Source organism: Fusarium phalaenopsidis, assembly GCF_050370095.1.
Source record: "Fusarium phalaenopsidis strain FUZ10S chromosome Unknown contig_32282, whole genome shotgun sequence".
Taxonomy (NCBI): Eukaryota; Fungi; Ascomycota; class Sordariomycetes; order Hypocreales; family Nectriaceae; genus Fusarium; species Fusarium phalaenopsidis.
Window position 1 is genome coordinate 346881 of NW_028145415.1, and position 25070 is coordinate 371950.

At 50.7% G+C, this 25070-nt stretch overlaps 5 protein-coding genes across 5 annotated transcripts; 1 reads left to right on the top strand and 4 right to left on the bottom strand.

Moving 5' to 3' along the window:
- Nucleotides 1-5677: 5677 nt before the first annotated feature.
- Nucleotides 5678-7108, bottom strand: LRP88_01869 (mate-domain-containing protein; the record flags this gene model as incomplete). The annotated part of the gene is made up of 1 exon (XM_083238542.1): nucleotides 5678-7108. The coding sequence occupies one exon, from the start codon at nucleotides 7106-7108 to the stop codon at nucleotides 5678-5680; it is 1431 nt and encodes a 476-aa protein (XP_083105650.1).
- Nucleotides 7109-8262: 1154 nt separating this feature from the next.
- On the bottom strand, nucleotides 8263-9614 carry LRP88_01870 (uncharacterized protein; the record flags this gene model as incomplete). Its single annotated transcript, XM_083238543.1, has 3 exons — nucleotides 8263-8818; nucleotides 8881-9251; nucleotides 9324-9614. 3 exons carry the CDS (start codon nucleotides 9612-9614, stop codon nucleotides 8263-8265), a joined length of 1218 nt encoding a protein of 405 aa, XP_083105651.1.
- A 1342-nt stretch (nucleotides 9615-10956) lies between these two features.
- LRP88_01871 (amino acid/polyamine transporter I) lies at nucleotides 10957-12669 on the top strand (the record flags this gene model as incomplete). Its single annotated transcript, XM_083238544.1, has 4 exons — nucleotides 10957-11153; nucleotides 11202-11323; nucleotides 11376-11825; nucleotides 11873-12669. 4 exons carry the CDS (start codon nucleotides 10957-10959, stop codon nucleotides 12667-12669), a joined length of 1566 nt encoding a protein of 521 aa, XP_083105652.1.
- Nucleotides 12670-17818: 5149 nt separating this feature from the next.
- LRP88_01872 (thioredoxin-like protein) lies at nucleotides 17819-18245 on the bottom strand (the record flags this gene model as incomplete). The annotated part of the gene is made up of 3 exons (XM_083238545.1): nucleotides 17819-18014; nucleotides 18068-18172; nucleotides 18226-18245. 3 exons carry the CDS (start codon nucleotides 18243-18245, stop codon nucleotides 17819-17821), a joined length of 321 nt encoding a protein of 106 aa, XP_083105653.1.
- A 5581-nt stretch (nucleotides 18246-23826) lies between these two features.
- Nucleotides 23827-24936, bottom strand: LRP88_01873 (MDR family NADP-dependent oxidoreductase; the record flags this gene model as incomplete). The annotated part of the gene is made up of 2 exons (XM_083238546.1): nucleotides 23827-24108; nucleotides 24157-24936. 2 exons carry the CDS (start codon nucleotides 24934-24936, stop codon nucleotides 23827-23829), a joined length of 1062 nt encoding a protein of 353 aa, XP_083105654.1.
- Nucleotides 24937-25070: the final 134 nt, after the last annotated feature.

A 25070-nucleotide genomic window follows, 5' to 3' on the forward strand; every position in this document is an offset into this window, starting at 1 on the left:
GGTGCTGTTCCCGGTTTCCGTCCGCCCCATGATAGCGAGTATAGATTTTGCCCTGCATGTGTTAAAAGATATTAATTGGGACACATGTGCATATGCTTGATGTCTTCTTGAACAGCAACCTTTGCTGCTGCATCCGGCTCCGCCTTTCCTTTTGGCATTGGCTCGTCTCCATTGACGCAAGATGGCACTCCACCCTCCGCTTTATTATCTACAGTCGCTCGAAACTGCTCTAGATCTGCTGATTGAGAAAGATTCAGGTTGATTGCCTCGTCCCCGCGGTCGCGACTGACCCGGAGGTTCCCAAATCTTTGCCAAGACGACAACATGTATGTTCGTGAAGAGTTATGACTTAAGCTAGTGTGTGTGCATTAGAATAGCCAATAGACCACGAGAGATAATCCATTATTCACAGCATGGAGGCTAGCCTCCGGCTGGGAATATCTGCTTGATTCACCCTAGCCGCTCAGTGTGACCTGACAGGGCATTCGTGCCGGTGGACGAGTGGCCAGCTGAACCACCATGACGAGTGTGAAATGGCTTGCAGACGCCCAGTGAGAAGACCAACCAGCGCCTGTAGACCCCTCTAACAACTCGCCAATGTTACACTGAATAGTGGCGTTCTCAACTTACTTGGCGTTTCGGCTGGGTTGAACCAGCCTGGATTGCTGCACTTTTTCTCGTATTTATCGGTCTAATGCAGAGTGATTTGAACTATTGATCTCAGCAGCAGCCATCCGGTCAGCTTGAAATGAGGGGGCAAACGCATATGCACATACGCCCCGAGGAGTTTCTGGCAGAACTTGATCCAGCCTGAATGCCTGTCATCCATCAGTAAGAAAAAACTCGTCACCATGAGCGATCAGTTTGTCTCTGTCGCAGGATTGGGCGTCACAGGTGCTAGGAAAAGCGCTTTTGCCACAGCGAGAGGAAATTCCTGCCCGGTATAGTATATTTTCACCGGATTAGCGATACTTGCGCTCAAGGAACTATCATGGCTCAATTATGGGTACTACAAGAGCTCTGTGGCACGGAATTCTACGAAAGTCTTGTGCTTGGGACCCCTTCCCGGAACAAAGGGCTCTCAAGAAGAGGGCCGAGGACGCGAAATATATATAGTCGACGTCGCTAAAGTTTCCTGCGAGATGAAAGGTCTGGGAGACAAGTACACTGGCGTCCCGAATGACAGGAGAGATACCTGGAGTTACTTTCAAAGATGTGTCTCAAGCAACATAGGCAACTCAAGGTACAGAAGGAACTCGCCAAAGGTCGAAGCATCCGCGACACGACAGTGTTTCAAGTCCTGGGGAACCAACCAAGTTCTGATCTTGAACGATTGTTTATCAAGTTCTGGCACTACCTGCAGCTATTTTTCCTTTTCCTGAGAACCTGGGTGGCCTGCAGATACCGAGAGCTTGAATATTGGAGACAGCTGAGAGCCCAAGAAGCGGCTCGTCAAGCAGAAATCAACAAACTCTTTGAACAAGAGACAGGGACAATTCAAGAAGCCACAACTGACTAGAATACTCGGGTTAGCCAGCTGCAGCAGACAATGAACTTGGTGAACTAACAACTGCGACGTTTAGATCGCAGAGGTAACCCTGTGAAAAAACAATGGAGGAGGCAAGAGACAATTTTCAAGAGAGCAAGGAAGTGGGAGACTCGGGACGAAAGGAAGAGACAGTGGGAGATTGACTACCAAGAATAGGAGTATTGGAGGGAAGAGGCGCTCGACGACCTTGACATTCAAGAGTCGTGTGCACTCATTATACCAAGATCCGGGCACGCGGTATGTTTTTTAGTCCAGTTAAGAATTCACTAACTCGGGCTAGTTAACCTTGGTGAGCTGCGATCAGCCTGACCTGGCTGTTCAAGCTCTCTGCGGATGAGGTACTACAACAGTAAGAGCCCAATCCGGGAGAAGCTTCTTTAACACGAATAGAATGCTCCCCATGCAGCTCCAGACGGTGTGGAAACTGCAATAAACACGTCCGGTACCTTCACAAGCCATCATACATAGGTCATTGGCGGTTTGGCTGTCTGACCACGCAGCTGGCCTTGGAAAGGTGTTTCTATCAACCTGAGCCCAGTTTCGAAGATGACAAATCTGATTGGGGATGGCTTGAGGAGAATCCTATCTTGCCACCTGTTCTTTTCTTCCTTTCGGATCACTTTCCTTGGGTCCTATTCCTGTCCCAGTTCCGCTAAGTGCCCTGGCAGGTGATAGGAGGCGTGTTGACTGCACTGCGCCGGCACTCCGTTTTGTTTCCCATAGTCACCATTTTCCTAAGATGGTCTTTGGTAATGCTCGTTATATATTTTGGCGTGTTAATTTTAACGTTGAGTTTGGCAATCTATGGAGTCTCCTTTGTACTCGCTTGCATTGCCCTCAACGGAGTTCAGTAGACCAAGATAGAAGTTGCCAATCCTAGCTGGGGAATGATACGCAAATCCTTCTCAACTTACCCCAGATTTCTATACCCAGGTCAAGAATTTATAGTGATTCTGATGTGATAGATGCATGGGGGGTAGGAATATCGAACTCCATCGTTCTTGGTGATACACCTGGGTAATGGCCTGTATTGCCATAAGCTAGTGATCCTGGCAGCAAGTAGAGCCCAGGCTCGAAAGGCACGGACAAATTGAGAAACCTTATAACGATCAGTGCCAGCCTGAGCAAACTCCCGAGAACTCTTCCGAGGGCCCATAATTGGGCTCTGCCAAGGCCTGCTCAACTTCTAGGGCCGTCAGCAGTCGCACCATCGATGGTGTGAACTTTTCTCGAAGCTTGAGCCACTTAATTTCAGGAATCTCGTTACGAGATGAGTGTATCAATGTGAGATTGGAAGCGGAGCGCTTGCTCCCTTGAACCCGGTTCCCCGGCTAAGTGCTTGCCGTAGGAGCCGGGATGATACTTGTCTCTGGAGACGGGAGATGCGCAATCTGGAAGAAGGTCCGCGTATTCGCGAGATCTAGGCTAATAATTTGGATCTCGTGGTAAAATTTGCAGCGTTTGGAACCACTCTTTACTTCGTAACGTACCCATATAGGGATGCCAGACCTACTTGCCCTGCCTTCACTTTTCCTACCTAGGCATCTAACAGAGTTTCGGTTCACAGGATCTAAACCACTAGTGATGCTACCCGGCGATCCTTCAAGTCGTGGGCTGCCTGTCAAACGCCGTGCACGGCTTCCATGTTGTCATAGCGTCTCCACCCTCCCACAAGTTAGGATTCAACACCTTGCCTTCGGAGATGTTTTACTCAATGGAGAATAAGAATCCAAGCGAATCGGGACTCGGAACAATATCATCAAAAGAAATACGATGCTAGTCAATTGCGCCAAGCCGTGTGTTCGAATAGCAAACCGAAAACCCCATTCGTTGTCAAAAGAACCCAGTTAAAGTGGCGTCGATGATGTGTAGTACAAGACATGAAACAGTTTTGCTTTTCATGTAGTTCTTCATATTCCTGCGAACTGCTGTAGACAAATCATGCCTGGTACGTCAACTCCACCGAGTTTTTCAGGCTCTGAGCAAAGGGCGTAAACCTAGCAGTGTATTGCATTCCGAACAAGAGCCTGATCAGAAATATGGGCCTGAATTGTACACGACGAAAGGACCATCAGAGCTGCAAAAACCTATAATGAGTATGAAGCTCGTCGTTGCCCTGATCCGAGTGCTGTTTGGGACCCAGAAGACGAGAGGATGCTCACCCGACCAAGATAACGTGTGCCCTCAAACGATTCGCCCTTCAGCTCAAGCCGGACAACATCAATCAAGCCCGACCCTGCAACACGCTGAACGATTTGAGACTCACAAAGAATCACTACAGCTACCGCATGACCACCTTCTATGCCTTTTTCCCGTGTGCTATAATTACATTCCCATTTAGATGGTCTGTTATAGCGTTATGGTCATCTAAGAGTCTCTAGTCAATGGCAAGCCCAGGTTTTACTCGACGCCGTTTCTACGTGAGTCCATTGGAGGATTCATCCCAGGTGTGATCTTTAATCTACCATCAAGTACCTTTGCCCACATTAAGAGCGTAATGTCTACCTCAGGTGCCTCTAAACCCCTCAAGCCATCGCAGCCGCCTTGACTTGCGGTATCCCATACCGGCGTAGTGTGGCCAGTTGGGAAGGACGGAATCCTCCTTATTCTAATTGGGGTTGGCTCTCGGATCTACCTCCCTAAAGTCCGATGCAGACTACTTCCTAGTTCTAGGGTAAGGATGGCTGGCTAACTGAGAATGGGAAGACCCGAGCAAGGCTGATATGAGCGATGGGCCTTGACAATTTACCCGGTACTAACCCACTCTCTGCAAGGTGGCATGTACAGTCAGAAAGGCCTTGGTTTATCGTTGTTGTTGCCGGCGCCGTTTGGTTGGAATTTGTGGTTAACGTATCTCATTGGTCTCCCCCAACCATACACAATTTGACCCGAACCTGCGGGATCTTGGCCACCACGCATGCATTTCAACCTGCGTCTCGGTGATTATTAAAATGTGGATGGTTATTTGGCAGACCAACCTCATGTGTGACATGCCATTGTGGGCAAAGCAAGGTTAGCTCTTCTTAACAAACCCGTATATAGCTTCGCGAATATGCTTAATGGCAGTCTTATAGTACATGAAAACACTGCAAGGTAATCTCGGGGTTTCATTCAACCTCTTCCAATTATTTGTCTAGCCTTTATGATAAGCATGTGTGCCAAATAACTGAGTACCCAGGTAAGCTGGCATGTCATATGTTCCCGTCAACGACTGAGTCTTGGCCATATTAGGCAGAATTACGAGGTCTCACTTTTCCCCTGCTCTTCCCCGCTAACGTGAGCTCTTGGGTGATGCAGCTTATCATTACAAATCCTTACGTGTGTGCTCGCTTCTCGGAAAGAACACTAGTTAGCTCAATAACGCGGGAACTATGGCTCCTAACAGGAACTAACGTTAGTTGGCGTCGCGTCGCTTAGTCTTGGCTCGGAGCGATCACGGCCGTTGAAAGTGCCATCCAGGTACGACGATATGAAAGGTCCAGACTAGCAGTATCATTGGCCCAAACGTGGCATTCCGCCCTCAAGGTTCGGAGGATTCCTCCCCTGTTCCGATATGTCGTCTAGATTTGCCGACAAGACCACGCCCCACCATGCCGAGAAGGCAACAGCAAGGTCATCATTGGCCTCATTTGGTCTTTGCGCTCCATATCAAGGGGTAAGTGCATGAGAGGAAATAAAAGCCGTGATAAGATCTGGAGTAATGCGCGCCAAGGCCGGAAGGATGCGCAGACGACAGCTGAAGGCTTGAATTGAGATTTGACTCATTACTAGCAAGCGAGAAATATCGTGTGAGATCCCTGCACGTGGTTGAAGCATGAAAAAGGGGTTTTGCACGTTATATGTTATCTGATTTGTGGAAGCTGAAAAGACGTTTGAGCACGATGTATGGGTAGCTGTTGTCCTTCCAACGAAATGACACGACATGGGTGGCGACCATGAACGAGCCAGGCACTCTCAACGGTCAGAGCCTCAATCAGTTAGGCGCTTAAGCGCGTTGGCCGACCGGATATATGTGGTTTTGTTTCCGGAGGCCCGTGAGTGCTCTCCAAGAATCTCGAAACAACTGTCAGTGCAGGCGATTCAAGGGGGTTGTATTGATCGACTTGATATTAGCCAGGCGGCTTTCTATTATTCTTCTCTATATTTGACATTATCGACACACCTCCGCCAATCAATGCTGATCATGTAAGTCACTTCTGTGCAAGCAATAACGACAAGCCCTGTCCCCAGGCCTGTCCACACGCCGTCCAAACCCATGCCCGCAGGACCCAGTTCGAGCCACATGGCAAGAGGCACGGCGCCTAGATAGTTGACAAAGAAGACTACCCAGGCGGCGAATGAGGTTCTTGCTAGGCCGCGGAGTACACCGTTGCATCCGCAGATGGCGGCGTCAAACACCTGGAAACAGGCGACCGAGAGCATGGTTCTCGAGACCAGGTCGCGGATTTCAGGATCTGCCGAGTAGACGTAGGGTATGTAGTTCCTCAAAGAGAAAAGAACAATGGCATCCATGAGTCCAATTCCCACAAAAAGCATCGAGTATAAGACGGCCACCCTCCTAGCAGCAGACACTAGGCCTGCTCCAATGAGATGGCCGATTCTGGTACTGACACCGACGCTAAAGGAAAAAGGAATATGCCACATTACAACCGACGTGGTAGTCAAGATCGTCTGTGCACCGAGGTGCATGGTGCTCAGGTAGGACGTGCTAAACGTTAGAACCTCGAACGCTGCCCACTCTGCAAGGGTCACTGCTGATCCAGCGGCCGACAGTCGAACCATGGGGCCCCAGCCGCGAAACGCGCGACACGAGAGCCCGGGCCAACACTGGTGAGAGGACCTCTTGAAGGCGATGCACAGGAGCAAAAGCACCGGACGGAGGTCGTTGGCTAGGGCGGCGCCGAGAGCCGCGCCCTCTAGGCCCATGCCGAGACAGAACGCAAAGAGCCAGGCCAGGAGCGCGTTGACGGGGGCACACACGACGAGGATGAGCATTCCCGTGTCAAAGTCCCCCTGGGACTGCAAGAACCTCTTGCCTGCCTCGAAGGACGCGTAGCCCGGCAGGCCGATCAAGCTGACGCGCAGGAACGAGCCCGCTTTTACTGCCAGATTCTCCTGCTTCAGAACGAGTGACAGGAGCGCCGGAGAACTCAGCCAGAGGGCGCCCACTGGGATGGTGGCGAGGGCCATGAGGAGGAGCATCCGCTGGACATGAAGCCCAACACCCAGCTTGTTCCCAGCGCCGTATGCCTGGGCACAAAGAGTATCCAAAGCCGTAGCCATGCCCTCAAAGAATGCCAGACCACAGATGTTCATAGTGGTGACGCCGATTGCTGCAGCGGCGAGATCATCCTGACCCAGATGACCCGCCGCGGACGTGGTGATGACGCTGAAGGAATATTGGAGCAGGTATGTTGCCACGAGGGGCAACGAATATCGCGAGATAAGCGACAGCTCGGTCCACCGGCTGCGAATGGGCCATCTCGAGGCGTCGTTGTCGTTTGAGGGCAGCAAGGGGCTTGCCTCACAATGAGTGCTGTCGTCGTCGACGTCGTCCATGGTGGAAAGATGCACGATGCATACTGATGGCTGCTGCGTCACGAGCATGGACGAGAGGAGAGATGTGCCTACAGATATGACCTTGGGACAGGCTTGACCCTGAAGGGAAACGCAAACGAAGGGCAAAAGCAACGACCAACATGGAATGATTCCGGTAGAGTTGAGCCAACCAACCCTGAACCAACAGCAATAACGTTAACAAACGACTGATTCTGGGAAGCTGCCACGCGAACCATCACCAAAGAGATGCCCTCGCCTGGGTCCGGTCCCGAGAATCGACCAGGGATCTGCCAGTTCGCCGAAAGTGTGGTTCTGCAGGCGAAGAGTCCGACTCCGCAAAGAAGACTGCTACGCGCATTCTGGCTGGCCCGTCAGGGTTGAGGGGTTCTAGAACTCGTACCATTCTCGCAGGATTTGCTCAGATAAGGATGGTGAGCAAAGAGGGGAATAAAAAGGAAAAAACAGCAACCAAAAGAAATAACGCGGAGGGGGTTCAGGGATACAAGGGTCTCTTTCTCACTCTACCCATCACGACCGACGACTCGGCTTTGACAATGTCTCCGCGAGTGCCGCGACGATCCTCCACTCACACCCTCCCTCCCGCTCCCAAGTGGCTCGATTCCAAGGGATCGCCCAGGGTGCGGCCCGTCCAGCCTGAGACCCCCTCCCTCTTCCGTTGCACACCAAGTGGGTAGCATCCATCTTAGTTCGGCGCCGCGATTCAAGACGATGGCGTGCCATGGCTTGCTAGTGCCCCTGAATGGCCTGAGCTTCAGAGGACAAGAGGAAGAGAGAAAAAAAAACTGCGGTTGAAGCCCGCTTCACTTTGCCTCTTTGCCTCAAGTCTGACGGGCCGGATAGCAATAGAGGCCGCCTGGTGCCGGGCTAGATAATAGCCAGAAGCAATGCCAGACAAGGCGGACCGGGGGGCTATTGATCCAGAGCGTGGGGTTACTTTTTGTCTTTAGCGAAAACCCTATCGTGCTGTGCCGCTGTCATGTCGGCGCCATGGCTGACGACGTGTGTGGGTGGCTTCAAGATGTGTTGGCTCTAGCAAAAGTTGAAGCCATTGCCGTCTGCCACATTACCAGAACCTCGGGACGACCGTTGAAGGTGCATGAATGTGAATGCTCGTGATTGAGTTAATTATGTATCTACATGTTGTATCTAGCTTCGTACGACCCTCTTGAATCCGCCCGCGAGGCCTCTGATGTTCCTCTTTCGTCGTACTGCATCTCGAAATCTGTGTGCACCAACACACCCTCTGTCAGCTTGCGCACGCTTTCGCTGCCAATCTCTGCTTTTGTGTCAATCTGCGCTGTCACGTCTCTCCGCCATGTCGGTTGTTCGTTTCCCCTTGCTCTTGACCCCATCCTCAAGGCACTGCTCAAGGCGTGGCTGCCCTGTCTGGTGGTGGACTTGTTGGTGTTGCCCCTCGAGCCGCCTGACTCTCCCATGGCGGTCATCTCAAGACCTGTACCGTTGCCGCTGTCCTTGAGCTCGTATGGGGCTCCGATGGTGGCGACAGCTGTGTGGCCTAACAAACTGTCGATGACACCCTTCAAACTGGGAATGCAGACTGTAAGCACCGAAAGACCGAGAGATATTTGCGTCCAGATCATGGTAGAAACAGCCTTCCATGTTGCATCGTCAGAGTCGCCAAAGAGGTAGCTCGCCTGCGACAGGGCGGGGATCGTCACGATGGGGACACTGTAGCATCGTTCGTTAGCATTGCATCGACCGATACGATACGACGGCATGGGGAGACAAACATGAGACGGCTGCCGAAGAGAGCCATGACGATAAGCTTACGCCTAAGCGAAGTCTGGACGTCCCACATCATGGCCACGGGAAGAGCACACAGCGCAAGATCGGTCAAGATGTTCATGATGCCGTTGAAGATGAAGATAGGGCCTTGGCTGGGGCACTGGTCGTTGCTTTGCGACTCCCATGGTTCAGGAAGAGGACATTGGAAGGCTGTCGCAAAGATACCTGCCACAGTGTATGCGACTACAACGCCGGCTAATATCAGGTTGGCGAGGTTCAAGCCTCCGATGTTGCTGATCTGCCTGATGAGAAGGCATAACGATATCTTTGTCGTTGCATCGACGAGCAATGCGAGTATTCGGGCGGCATAGATCAACTGTTTCCACTGACGTTAACAACCTGAAGCAGCGGGGAGTTAAAAAAAAAAAAACTCCACAAAGAAACCAACCTTGCTGAAACTTGCAAAATCCTCATCCGACACGTGTTTGCGATGCTCTCCCAGTCCGTGGTTGCAGGCGGCGACGACGCAGGCTGTCTGGCAAAAGTAGATGGCGGCGGATCCCAGGAGCAGCAGGTCAAAATCCTTCATGGACGTGATGTTGAGACGGATGATGAGCTTGCCCACGATGCCGAGGAGGGCATAGATGAAGAAGATGATGGCCGTGACGACGACGAGAGCCCCATGGTTGTCCTTTGTGAGCGGGTAGAAGGGCGGAGACTGATCCGAGTCGAGGGCCATCGTTGGCAAGCAAGCAAGGCCCTGGGGTAGGCTTTGCTCTGAACGACGTGTCTTGCGTAGGATCGTGTAGCCGTCAGAGAGCGACGATCCTTTTTAGCAGCAGCTCAGCTCGATCTATGGGAGGGGGGATGGGGGCCCGTTGGCCTTTAACATTTGAAGGGACCGAGCTTTTTTTCTTTGGTTGTGAAATCGTGACCAGGTCGGACCGCATGCATCAGCAGGCACGGCAAAGCGGGCGAGAGATGAGCAAGGCGTGCGAGCAAAGTGAGAGGCTGGAGGCGAAAGAGAAAAAGAATGGGGGCGCACGCATCACATCACTCAGCGGCAGTCGAAGTCGCCTCGGGCGCATCCATCGTCTGCCGGTAAGGTTGTCAAAGCTTGCACTTGTTTGTTTGAGGCTTGCCCTGTCACTCACTAAACTAAACCCCCCCTAGCTGAGCATGAGAGAAGAAAAGTGAAGGTGAAGAGGAAGGCCTCGACGCCTAGTTCGGTTGCATGATTTCTTCCCACACTTGGACGAAAAAGGTTGTGTGCGGTGCTGTATTGCTTCTGCGTGGCTTCTGCCCACCTGTGCCTGATTTCAGGTGACATGAATCCCTGGAGGGTTCCACGAGGTGCATCTTTCGAGGCCCATGGTCGTCTCCATAACTAGGTAGGGGGCGTAACGCACCTCGAGGACGACTCGACCAACCCTGACATTGTCGTTTCCACGCCTGCAAGCCCTCTCTTGACTTTGTCATCCACTTTTTCAACCTACCCCCGGACCGGTCCTTTCGAAGCTAGTGATGCGGTCCAACACTGAGGCTACCCATGCCTAGTCTTTCTGCAGCAAAGAGGGGACAGTCACCCCTGATCCTTGCCAATCGGAGGATGTTGTCTGTGCCCGGTAAGACCCAAGAACAAAGTCGTTGCATTCCGCGACGGGGCGAAGCGCCCCTCCCCCTTCTTCTTTCGCCCTTTGTTTTCCCCCTTCCCTGGGGCTGGTCTAGGCGTGGTTATTTCCTCCGTCAGTCACCGGGATTTGCCAAGCTAGACCCGGCCGTAACATCGATTTCAGCTGCTGGTGGTGGGCTCGAAACGAAGTCACATCGCTTGTGGCAACCCAAGACAAGTCCTACAGCCGTAGAATTCCCGGTCCTGGGACGTTCTCTCACACACACGCCCCCTTGGCTTGTCAGTTCTGCTTACTTGCTGCTTGGCTGCCCGTCATCTTTCTTTTTTAATAAAGTGCCCCAGATCTTCCATACATCTTCACTCGTTCCCTCACATTGATTTCCCCCTCCCCCTTCCCTTCACCCCCATGCGAACTGTTGGTTCCTGCACCGGCCTCACAAATTAAATCATGTCTGTCGCCTCTAGAAACGAGAGCCTCGAGCTCGGGCAGGCCAACAAGGCTCCTGTCACGGTCGATCATGGCGTCACGACCGAGAACGACAACAACTCGGTCTACAACCAGACTCGGACGCGCAAGGTCTTTTCCTTTTCGCAGCTGTTTGCCTTTTCCCTGACTTACATGGCACTATGGGAGGGCATGTGCTCGTATGTCTCCCACGTCTTTTGGTGTTGATCGTGATGCTGACCGCGCAGAAACATGTACTTTGCCCTCTTCAATGGCGGCCCCCAGACCTTCCTCTTTAGCTTCATCATCGTCTTTTTCGGCGCCATCGCCCAGGCTGCTTCCCTGGGAGAGATGGCCTCGATCCAGCCTGGTGCGTATACCCTTTGCCCTTTACGGATTTAACATGCTAATGTGCCGCAAAGTTGCTGGTGCGCAGTACCATTGGACATATCACCTCGCCCCCTCATCCGTCAAGAGATTCGCGACATGGGTTCAAGGATGGGCCACATGGTTTGGTTACGTCTCTCTGCTTGCCGCCATCGCCAATGTCACCATCATCCTGCTCGAGTCCATGATTGCCCTCAACCACCCCAATTACGTTGCCGGTGGATGGCACACCTCTGTCCTGGTCATCGCTATGTGCCTTGTCCACGGATTCTTGAACATCTACGCCTTCAAGCTGATTCCCTGGATTGAGCTTGTCGCCGGTGTCCTCCACGTCTGCCTTTTCGTCATCTTTGTCGTTGTGCTTGTCGTCATGGGCCCTCGCAACCCCTCGTCCTTCTGGCTGTCGCGAAACATCTCGTCTGGCTGGGAGAACACCTACGTCGCCTGGAACCTCGGCATGCTCACCTGTGTCTGGAGTTTCACTGGTAAGTTTCCTTCGTCTACTTGTTGTTGCCGTATCTAACAACCCCAGGCTTCGACAGTGCCATCCACATGAGTGAGGAGACCCGAAAAGCCAAGTCGGCTGTCCCTCGCGCCATGTTCTGGTCCATCTTCATGAACGGTGTCCTCGGCTTCGTCATGGTCAATGTCCTCATCTCTGCTATGGGCTCCGTCGAGGACATGCTCAACGAGGCCAGCCCTATCCTCGCCATCATCATGTCCGTCACCGGCTCCGAGAAGGCCACCACTGCCATGATCACTGGCCTGTTTGTCATCTCCTTCAGTGTCAACCTGGCCAACATTGCTTCCGTGTCTCGACTGACCTGGGCTTGGGCTCGTGACGGTGGTATGCCCGCCTACTTCGCCTACGTCAGCCCTAACCACCGAGTGCCTACTCGATCCATCATCTTCACCGTCTTCCTCGTCTGCGCTCTCAACCTCCTCAACATTGGCAGCTCCTCCTACGTTGCCTTCGGTGCCATTACCTCCCTCTCCTCCATGGCCCTCTACATCTCCTACGCCATCGCCATCAGCAGCATGCTCTACGTCCGCTTCAGCGGCAACACCATCAAGGTGGGCGAGTGGAACCTCGGCGCGTACGGTATCTACGTCAACTCGTTCGCCCTCATCTACACCCTCTATGTCATCATCTTCCTCCCCTTCCCCTCGACGATTCCCGTCACCGCCGAGAACATGAACTACTGCGGCCCCGTCATGGTTGCCGTCCTGGTCATTGCTGTTGGCCTGTGGTTCGCCCGTGCTAGAAAGCACTGGAGTGGTCCCAACCTGACCATTCTTGACTTTGTCGTTGCCAATGCCAATGCGTAAGCGTAAACTGTATCAGCATATACATCATAGACACTGTGGGAGGAGACTATTTACGGTGTCAAAATGGACATGAAGATCCATTTACTTGTATAAATTGTAAAGCATCAAATAATATACCCACGGCTTCTTGGCTCCCCGTCAAATAATACGCCCTCAAATTCTTGACCCTCAACCACTGTCCCAAACCTCGAGTGAATATGCACGGTTTTTTTGTCTTTGCCACTCAACAACCGGTTTTCGAGAAGAGTCCATGCATGATTCTCGGTGGACACTCCTCCATCTCAAACATCTTGAAACCAACGTTCGGCCAACACGGCACTCAACCAACACACGACCAACATAATAGTAAAACATCCTTGCCATGCCCTTCTATTAATAGGCAGGGTTTCAAGATGTTGTACAGCTGTCATGCTACTAGAAACATGGGGGTCCACCCGCCGGCCGCAGCCATGCATCACGAGGTCGAGTCGCCACGTCAATGACAAATGCACACGCTCTACTGGGCACTAATTTTGAGACATGGCGTCGATATTGGTCTGTTAAGCTTATTTGACATAACGCGTTGGCTGCATGCTCTGATAGATGGGTGTTTTAAATAGCACGACCGCGCTGTCAAGTCATCTTTGCCTTTCAACCATACGATCACAGGTCCCTGTTTCATAAAACGAGCATACAAGCAAGGTGTATTAATCCGGTTTAACCGGAGCCAGGGGGACGCGGCATGCGAATGCAGGTCTTAACCAACACAACAGCTAACTGCCGGATCAAGACGGGAAGCAATACGACGTGTCAGTCAACAGCCGCGACTGCCGAGCTTGGAAAAGCAACGGGAATAAGAACGCATTGCTAAAGAGGTAATTTTCGGACGCGAAATAGCGACGTCTATCCGATATTTACTGCCCATTCTATCAGAAATCATAGTTATTACACGATTCATTGCCGTCAGCAACGAATAATCCCAATAGTAAGGTAAGACAAAGGAGAGAAGTTGTCAAAAGTCTTTTGGTCAAAGTCTAGAAACATTAACCCTGAAGCTTCTAATGGCACATAAAGAGCTCTCATGACTCTAGCATCAAGTCACAAGGAAAACACTATATCATAGGTAGGTAAGGACATGTTTCACAATGCCATTGAAATCATTACACTAGCTAATCCAAAGACCTTCTAAAAACTTGTAAAAACAGCCGCCAATGATGCAATGTCCGCAACCTTTGACTCACGCCCAGACGCCATTGTATATCGCTGTCGCCAATCACTGGGTATCATCCCCGTAAAGCATCTGCCCACCACGCGACAACCAACATTCCCTTTGTGGCCATAACCTTTTACTGGAAACCAAGGGTGAGGTAGTCATGTTGCCATCGTCCTCAAAGCCTAGCCCTTAGAAGGGCCGTTGCAAGAAGATGTTTGGACCATTCTAAACGTCCATGTTTCATCGTGGGACTCCAGCCGAGGTGGTGAGGAAAAATGAATAGTCTCTGGTCCCTCTGGCCTCTGAAATGTGTCGGTAGACGGTGAATGTTCGTAGTCCGGTGTATATGCTGGTGACCCGGACAACTCCTCACCCTCTAATCCCTCTCCTGCCTGCGATGGCTGGGGAGACGATGAAGGGTCACTGGGCAATCCCATGCCCTCGTGACAATCCTTAGCCTCCATGAGCGGAACTGGCGCTGTGACGATCCGCACAATGATGGTGATGATGTTGTCAAGCTGATGACGAAAAACTGAGAAGTGATGCTGTGTTTCCGCCTGTGACCTGTAGCCGTACGCATTCAAGGCTGTGAGAATATAGCGCAAGGTATTCAAGCACACGTTGATAACCCACATAACATTATGTTTGGGGGATCCCAGCTCCGGCGGTGTTATGTCGCCGTCAAACCGTTCCTCAACCCTGTCCATGGCCTTGTCCAGGTGATGCATCCAGAACCAGACGTTCTGTAGCTCGTGTCCTTCCACGACCGAGATGTTGGAAATGTGGGCGATGGCGCTGCGGACAACTGCGGCTGCGAATCGGACGCGTGTGCAACCAGGACAAACAGAATACATGTCCTCTGCAGAAAAGGCCATCTCTTCTTGAGTGATGTCCAGTTCCGCAGCTAGGCTGGCGGGTAGCATGCTCATGAAGAAAAAAGAAAGAGAGATTTCGAATGAAGGGGCGAAAATTATGCTGGCGGAGAACAGCAACGGGTATGCCGGTGACGAGAGGCAGTAGGAAGATATTGACAGGTATGCTCAGAGGTAGAGGCCAAGATGGCGGAAGAGGTACTCTGATAGGAGAAGAAGGTGTTATGCAGATGCTGCCAGACGTTCGATGTGCTTTTGCCGTTTAAGAGCAGTACTAAGCGTATGTGAGTGTGAATAGCAAAGGAGCTGTATCCAGACAAAGAAACGAAGGCGAGTTGGAGATAAAGGGAAGAAGCCAAGAACACAGAGGAAATGGCCGGTAATTTATGGCCAAACTTGGGAGTCAACAATGTTCAAAGGCTCAAAGAGAGTTTGAAAGGCATACATGACCGTTGAAAGAAAATGGTCGGATGATCATTTTAATTTTCAAACTTTAGGAGGTAGAGTTCGCACTCTTCCTACTCCCGGTAAATTAGGACAAATAGAGTACTGAAGCTCTCTTTGATAACCCAGGTTGGAGATAAAAAAGCTCATTTTTCTACTCGAGTTGAGAAGTGATAGTCCTGGGATTCACAGATAACATTCCCATGCCTTAAGATAATCACTCCTACCCATGGTCACTTAGCTTGATGAGTATCTATTTTTCATACGGTTTGGTAGATGAAGTAGAACTGACTTCTGTGTCTCCGTACTGCACTGCCACGAGTTCCTAAAGATGAAAGTTTTAATGACTGACCACATGCGTCGCCCAATAAGAAGGTTTTGATGATGAAACCTCTGTGGAAACCCGCCCCCGAGAGAATCGCCGAGATGTTTTGTGGTGATAGAAACAAACTCGGAGAGATCATTGCACAAATGAACCCATCCATGACGGAGAGTCGGGGTCTGGCAGAATTGAAGGAAAACCCACGGATTTGCCAGCCTGTAACGTGGCTCCTTTCTGACGTACAAAGGCAGCGTGGTCTACACTTGTGGCTTAGATGAACTAATGGTAAAGACGGGTGAATCTGGGGACGTATTGAAGAATGCAAGAAATCAGGCTGACGAGAATCCAAATGAGTCAATGGCAAGGTTCAGGCTGAGTGCTGCCCACACTGTGCAGGACAGACCCCTTCTCTTATCCTTGTTGGTGATACCATCTTGCTACTTCTGAGGCGTTGCTGCGCCAGTGGTAGAGAAAGTAGCACAAATGTCACGCCTTTCACTGAAATATCAGGTTGCGGTATTAGAAACTGCGCTCTTATGTGATGGTTTCACTTCCAGGCTCAACAAGTTGGATCAAGCAAAGCTAATTTTTGTTGACTGCAAATGACAGGCAAGTGATTGAACAACAATGCCTCTTCGTTAAACCTCTTGTCGAAGCAATCGTGGCCAATGGTCAAACAGAGACGATGTCAAGCAATCTAGTTAGTCGTTGATAAAGTGAACGTGAGATCAGTGGTACTTTCTCATGCTCCGTGAAAAGCTAAGTGAGACACCAAGGCAGACAGCTTTTGGGAATCAAAACTTATATTCAAGCCGCCGAAGCCCAGGCAGCTATTTTCCATCCAATTCTCACACAAATAGCTCGTTTCTAAGTACTGAGAGGGAGCCAAGGCCCCTTAGGGCCTTCTCGTCACAAGAAAGACCATCGATGTACACCAATGCCGCAGCAGGCCTCGATCTAGTCATGTGATATGAATGTGTCCTGAGCGAATGACTGCTCTTCCATCTGGAGGCCTCCAATTGCACAGCGTCGTCTCAGATACGTTGTGAAAATGTATGCAATCCTGACCCTGTTCGAAACCCGCTGAGGATGGATGAGACCGTTGGTACTGCCACAAGCATAAAACGCGCATTAGAGTCTTTTCGCGTGAGATGTGGATAAAAAACGTCATTTACTGTAAGAATACTCTTGTGCAACAGACATCGGACTTCCGGCGACAACAGAGTCGTCAAGTCCAGTTTCCACGGCCACCGTCATTTGTTCCACCATTGACCCATCGTTAGTACCAACCATGATGCCAGTCCTTAAAGATGATTTCGATGAGCGGGCACGTATCACGATGGATTTGTCAAGGGAGTCCTTTCTAGCTGCTTACTGTAAAGGACTGAGCCAATAGTTGGTCCACCAGGTTCTTTCAAACCCTTGGCCCCAGACATAGGAAACCAGCCTTCTCTCAGGGTTTTCTGATGCCCTCATTTTTACCTTCCCAGGTAGTTTCAACCAGGCCTTTGACCAATGGGGTTTTGGAAGCCTTGAAAAGGCCTGGACTTTCATCCCCATCAACATCGGTTACACATTGCCCATCCCTTCTATGTGTCATGTATCATTCGAGATCATCACGTTACCAAGGCCAAGGGAGTTGATGCTCTGACCCCTGAGCACCGTTTTAAGTGGCTGCTGTATTACGCATCGTTCGAAACTATCGGTTTGTTTGGCTTTGTTTGGACTTCTCTCGGTCCACTCTAGCCGCACTGGATCGCACCCATGGTCTTTCCATGTCTTATTGCCATTACCACTTTGGTATCTATCTGTCCACAGTCCATCATATGATTGCCAATAAGTCCTTCTTCCCTTTGGAAGTATCCTTTATAACACAGTTGACGAGCATATGGGCCCTCTTCTGCTTCAGCCACGGGAGAAAATGGCTTCGCTTAAGATTTCCTGGCCGGTATCGTAGCCATGTGCTCGACGCCACTTTCCGAGAACGTGGGAAGAAAGTATCACCTGGAGTACGCTGGCACTATTCTCGCGTGCCTCGTCTTTGCTGTTACCATTCTTGTTTATCTCATCTACTGGAAAGGACCAATTATTCGAGCCAACTCCAAGTGTGCAATGTCCTTGGACACCGATAGACAGTCCACCGGAGCAGCAGCTTCAACAGAAGGACCTCCGAACTGGAGAAGTTCGCGTCCCTTGGACTCCGTGATAAGATTCACTACCATGAAGTAGTTAGGTCGATAAGAAGGGTTGCCAATCCAAAAGACCAGACAATGTTCAAGGTGGCATGGTGAAAAAGATCGCCTAGACAGTGTCAAGAAACTATTCCAGGCCCTTCTCTAGTAGCTTAATCAGACCTTCACGATCAGCGCCCTGCAGTTCACCAATCTTTTCGCCCTTTTTGTACAGCTGGAACGTCGGCATGGAGGACACTTTCAACTCCTTACACAGGTCAGGCAGTTCATCCACATTGATCTTGAGGAAGCGAAAATCCTTGAACTTGTCCAACTCGTGGCAGCTGGGATAATGTGAGTGTCTGGCAGACAGCGTTCGGATCAGTGTCTGGCTTACTGTGCATAGACGGGAGCAATGGCTTTGCATGGCTCACACCACGTGGCGAAGAAGTCGACGACGACAATGTCATACTTCTCAAGGGCTTCCTTGAACTCTTCGTTTCTGTTGTATTATTAGTCAACGCAAGAACATGGGTAGATGCCTCAGGAACGTACGTCCTCACGTTATGCACCATGATGGTAGTAGCGTGTTTGAACGAGTCAGGTAGGCGATGGACAGTGCGGCTATTGACAAACGATGTCCGGCGTAAGTTATACTGCAACTTTGCGTTTATGAGAGATTCTAGTACTCGAAAGCCCTCGCAGATGAAAGTTATGAAAATTGAAATGAGCAGAGAAGGCAACGATTATACTTGAGTAAACACACTCGGTTGACATCATGATGCCGTCATGGATATATCTAAGCATTCCTACTCCACACTTTGTTTGTTCGCATACACTGATAGAATGCCGACATTGCCCCGAAGCTGAAACCTGACGTCAATGGCGGAAGCTTTCAGACATATTCTAACGTCAACTTAAGGTACCGTATCACAGCTTCCGCTCCGGACTGCCAGGTGGGCATCATGCAGTGGCGTTGGGCATGCATTGGTCCCGGTTTTGGAACCATTCTTCGTAAGCCTATCATCATAGAAGTAAGAGATAGTGGTGCGCTTGGTAGGCGAGTTACTTTGAGCCAAAGCCAGCGTCAAGTAGTTTTCTTGTACCGGACCCGGGAATTAGAGGTAATATTATATTATATGGCCGACGCTTATCCAAAGAACGCCATGTGAAGATCTCAAATGTGTCCCTACTGTTTTACTTTCTGCCTTTGTATCTTTCAAGTTTAACAGATTGACTAGTACTCTGCGCTTGGATACGTCGTGATACTCATGCTAAAGGATGCTTCTTGGCCCCTCAACGCCCCACCCGGATCCGTTGTCAGCTGAGGCACATAAGCATAAGCTCGCCCATTCATCTCAACCTCTGTCTTCATTTCTCTCGCTTGGCTTTAAGCTCCGCCTAAGTCCTTACAATGCTTTGTGCAGTGTGCATGTCCATCTTCTTCAGGGGCACCTTGAATGGCCCTCACCATCCAGACGAACAAAGTCTAGCCACAGCTGCCAAGAACGGCTGCAGGATGTGCCTCCATGTCCACTTGACACCCGACAACGACTTCACATCACCATTGGAATACGTCATCGGTTGGAGCATTGGCACTGAGATGCATTACTTCATTTTGATCTGCTCCAGAACTACACACAAAGATGTGACTGAGTCGAAAGAGTGGCAATTCTATGTTAATACCTCAGCAGACGCCAACGCACCGCCTGGATACGACGAATTTCTTAGTCAGGTCACTGCCGACCTGGAATCGGACCCTTGTAGGGTTCGAAGCGAGCCCCCTCCTCTCAGAGACATCCCGGATAGCACGGGTCACGAGAACGTAGCCAAGTTGGCTAAGCACTGGCTGGAGAGTTGCAAAGCCGATCATGAGTGCGAACAGCGATGCGGACAGCAACATAAAAATTGGCATCCCGGGCGTCTCATCGAGGTTGGAACCCCTCATCAGCAACCACGCCTGGTTAATCGAGAAGACGCCCAACTTGAAGGCGGTTACGCCGCTTTGAGTCATTGTTGGGGACCGAATCCCGACTTCTTGATGCTCAAAGCCGACAAAGAGAGCCAGTTCCAAAGAGAAATCCTAATGGAAAAGCTCCCTGCTAGCTTCCGCGACGCCATAATCACTTGCCGTCGGTTGGACATCCCATACCTCTGGATCGATTCTCTTTGCATCATACAAGACTCTCACTCTGACTGGCTCTTGCAGTCAGAAGAAATGTTCAAGGTCTATCTCAACTGCGAGCTCAACATCGCCATTGACGCTTCAGAGAGTGCCCATGAGGGAGCCTTCCGTGAAAGGGATCCCAAATATCTACAAGACTGCTGTATCTGGACACCCTTTTTCAAACAACAGAGGCACGATGCCCAGTTTATCCCCAATGAAATTGAATTCAAGAGTACAGGTAATCACAACCTTGGTCCACTCTTAGACCAAGCTAATTGCTAGTTCAGATGGGATAAATCTCTGCGAGGTATACACTGTAGACGATTTCGCCTGGGCACGAGAGGAGGCTCCCCTCACGAAAAGAGCATGGATCTTTCAGGAGAGACTCCTTTCACCCAGAACCTTGTACTTTTCCTCAGATCGCATTTCATGGGAATGTGGCTTCAAAAGATCAATCACGGAATACCTCCCCTTCAGCAATGACAATGCCCAAGGGCGAGGATTCGACGTCAACTTTGTCGCCGAGTATAACATCCGGGAAGAGGGCGACCTTTTCGACTTCTACCGAGATTTTGTCGATATGTACACAGACCGTGAGCTCACGTTCCCTGTCGCAGACAAGCTCGTTGCGTTCGCGGCTGTCGCCAGAAGATGTGCGTCTTGGTTCAAGGGTGACTACTGCGCCGGCATCTTTCGTGACACCATGCCTTGGGGGCTCCTCTGGCATACCTCTTCGATTGGGCGGATGACAAGATCCCAGACATGGCGGGCCCCATCTTGGAGTTGGGCAAGCATGGATTGCCGCGTAAGGGGTGACCTTATCCCGAGCGAGCAGAATACGGACCTGGCCACGATGGTGGATGTGTCAGTGGAACTAGTCGACCCCAATAATCCGTTTGGTCAAGTCAAGTCTGCCTCGCTGACTTTGACGGGGCCTCTAGTCACTGTCGATGCATTAGTATTTTCGGATTGCCAGACTATTCAGGAAGATTTACCCCCAAGAATCGGTTGGGAAAATGGTACATCTGCTCTCGGACATCATTTCGAACTAAAGCCCGATGAGAATTTCGAGTGGGATGGGGATGATTCCATTGACACATGGCTCTCAACACACAAAGACGCGTTTTTTCTTGCTGTTGGAGAGTCTCAGTACGTGAGATCAAAAGATGAATTTCCAAAAACTTATGGCCTTGTCTTGAAGAAACTGGAGGACGGGAATTACTCTCGGGAAGGTCAGTGGGATGGGAGATTTGGGTTTGTGGACAATCATGCTCAGACGGCATGTGAATTTCGTACCGAAACCATCACGATACTATAGTGCACTTGGCGGCTTCTTCTTTTTGAGGTTCGGACTACATAGACGCATGGGCAGCCCGGTCTGCGGACAATGCCGAATCAGCCATCGACCATGGTGCGATTTCCGGCGTCTGTCTCAATGGTCTCGGGGTTTCTTATAGCCTGCCAAGGCAACTGGGGGAAAATTTTGCGCTCAACGAGCTGACCCCGCTCCAGCCGTCTGAAGCTATTTTTCTGACCGTTGGCTATCTTGACGTGGAGGTATTTAGGAATTACTCGGAATGAAATGTGTGGTGAATGTTGATGCTAAGGGTTTTGTAGCCGCGGAACGCGCGCTACACCTCGCGTCTACCCCGTATAGCACTAGCAGGGACAGCATTAATAATGTTCTTGTTCTGGCATCGAACCCCTTATTCGGCTATTCTTACTATGCACTTTACTCCAAATCCAACGACAAAGGCAATGCCAACACTTGCAAGGACGGGGACCGCGGGATCCGTTGTTTGGTGTCCCACTCTGGCCGGGTACGTTTACGGCATCGTGCGTGATACGCGGGTTCTACGAGCTGGGGCATTATAGTACGTTCGTAGAATATGCTAGAGGCCATTGATGATTCAAGAACAGACATCGTACGACATGCGGATTTCCCGAGGCCCTCGGCTCAAGTGGTGGAGCACGTCATCTAGCTATTACCAAGCTTCCCAAACGCACCCAGGACAGATTAGTTGCATGCAGCTAATTTCTCGTACTAACGCTGTCGTAATTCCACAGTGAGATCTCCACTTGTGCAACGCTCCTGAGAAGTAGACATGCTAAACTTTGGAAATGTGTTCTATATCAATGATTCAGTCATGAACCCCAATCTCCAGTGACGTAGAGCTCATAGTACTAAAAGCAAGATGGCCGGTGCCATCGGTGAAGCTCCCGATTTCCGTCATGAAGTAATTAGTTTGTGATGGGAACCGCGCCCGCGGGACGCGTGGGATGCGTGGTCTTGAGAGCATCTGAGTCTTGGCTTCTTGGAACTTTCCACTTCGGCCAAAATGATATAATTCGCGGCCCCTCTCATGACACATATTGCAATGTCCCAACTCTTAGATGCGTCAGGAGTAAACTGTTATTGTCGAGGATACCCTATTATTTTCTACGCCGTCACCTTCTGCACTCTTCTACCATGAGCCTTGTCGGTCAGGCCTTCGTCGTTACAGGGGGAGCATCCGGGATTGGGAAGGCAATCGTCAAAAAGCTCCTTGAACTATCAGCCAAGGTCTATGCTCTCGATTTATCCGAAATACCCACCCACTCAAACACTCCTGGGGAACTAGTCCCGTTCTCAAAAGTCGATGTTTCTTCGCGAGCAAGTGTCAAGTCCGTTTTCGATAAAATCTCACCCCAAAACTCAGAGATCCGCGGCTTGGTCAACTGTGCTGGCATCCTGCGCGCCACAGACGGTTCTGCGAACTCGGACGAAAGCTTCCGCTTACTTTGGGACGTCAACGTCATGGGAACATGGAACATGAACACAGAATTCCGTAAATTTGTCAAAGCATCGAGAGAGAAAACTTCAGGGTCCAAGGAGCATCGACCGGCGAGTATCGTCAACTTGGGGTCCATGGCATCGGTCAGGGGTATCCATGGGCTTTCGGGGTACGTTGCCAGCAAGCATGCCGTGCTCGGTCTTTCTCGCACATTTGCCCAGGAATGGGGGCCTGAATCGTTCAGGGTCAACGCGGTGGCCCCGGGGGCTGTGAATACGCCAATGATACAGGGGATGGCGGGAGACGACTCGCATAATGCAGCGTACAAAGGTGCTTTCAAGAGCCTATCGGAACCTGAAGAAATCGCGGACGTGATCTTGTACCTCTTGGGAGACGGTTCATCATCAATCAGTGGGCAGCTGATTGAAGTCAATGGTGGATGGCCTTAGTGAGATTCATTAGTGCCATTAATATAGCGGAAATATTTCCTAGTTGCTATCATCTATTTCATGTTCCATCAAAGTTGTGGTTGATTATTTTGTTTTTAAAGTTGTTGAAGCTTGGCCCTTGATGGGATAACTGAGCTAGAAGACAGACAGCTGTGGTTGACTTGGATAACGTTCCAAGGTTCTAACTTTAGAGGCTTTGCGCAAATCCAACACAACATGAGCGACTCTGTACTTCTCGGTATTCGTGGGCCATCGCCACTCATTGCTGGTAACAATCCGCAGATCACTTCGCCAGAGGCACCGGTGTCGCTTCAGACATAATATTTGCTGGGCGGGCAAATCTTGATTGTGGGGGACCACGAGGACCAGCCCGCCTGCGGAACCAGGGCTGTAGATTCGCAGCGCAACACTTGGGGATGAGGATGGAGATCAAGGAGTTATTAGGACTCGGAAACTTGACTGCTCTCTGCTATTCCATGGATGAGAACCCTATCCTCTTCCCCTACGCCTTACTGGAGTTAGTTCAGTTATCCACGCAGCCTCGCAGCTAGTAAAATTACTGGTGCGTATCTGATACGTTTCTCTAAGGGCGAGGTACATATTTCATTAATATACTGAGGCAATAAGGCATTATTTACGGTATTGGGTTTTAATGTGATCTTGTATTAATGGCTGTAACTTTTGCTGCTGTGGTTGACGGTCCTCTACGGACTCTTCATTAAAGACAATAATGAAAAAAGGAAAAAGCCTTATATTCTGCTCCACACTATGCACCAGGCTCCGCAATCTGGAGAACACCCTTTCCAAAGTTCTTGCCCGTAAAGATCCCTGCCAAAGCTTCGGGCGCATTCTCGATCCCGACGGTGATGTCCTGGAGGACCTTGAACTGACCAGAGGCGATCAGAGGCGCAACCTTTTCGATCATGGCCTCGTACTTGTCGATCGAGAGGTCCACGATGAAACCTTCCATCTTGAGGTACTTGTTGGGGACCACCCAAAGGTTCTTAACGCCGTACAAGTCCTCGGGCTTGTCGTGATACATAGCCATCTGGAGTTCAGTTAGCTCTATTCCAAAATCTGGACCGATCGTACTTACTGTTCCGCATGAAACAATGCGTCCGTATGGCTTCAGGGCCATCAAGGCAGCATCTAGCTGCGGTCCACCAACACCATCCCAAAAAATGTCGATTCCCTCGGGTGCCAGTCTCTTCAGCGCCTCTCCAGGTTCGTCCGTCTTGTAGTTGAAAGCCCCATCGAAGCCGAGTTCATTGATCACAAAGTCAATCTTGGCTTGGCTTCCCGCCGAGCCAATGACTTTCAGCCCTTCGGCCTTGGCGAGTTGCCCAACAAGCTGCCCAACTGACCCGGCTGCGGCGCTGACAAATATGGTCTCCCCCTTCTTGGGCTTACCAATGTTGTACAGGCCTTGGAACGCTGTGGTACCTGCCATTCCCAGCACGCCTAGGAAGTACGTAATGTCTAGCTCATGGGGGTTGGAGATCTTCCACAAGCCGGCGTCTTCGAGCTTATCTCCCTTGATGAGAGCATACTCGACATGGTCGCCGTAAAAGGCCATCACGAGATCTCCGGTTTGGTACTTCTCAGACTCGGACCGAATGACACGGCCAACAATGGCGCTGACAATTGGAGTATCGACATCGAGAGCCGGAAGAAAGTCCTCGATGGAGGGATCGCGGGTGCGATCACGGATGTAGGGGTCTAGGGAGGAATAAAAGACCTTGACAAGGATGCCACCCTCAAGCGGGGCAGATTCAAGATCCAAGGGCCGGTCTTCGACGACGATGTGCTCCCCGGGAACCAGATACACGTCCGGGATCTTCTTGTAGATGAAGGACTTGTTGGACGTTGGCGCCATGGTTGATGTTGATGAAGATTCAAGACTTGGGTGCAGTGATACTCTTTGACTACGTGGGGCAGGAACTCAGAGCCTTGAAACTTCTATTTATCTCGTAGGACGATGAGGTGATGCCTGAGAGATTGGTAATCAAG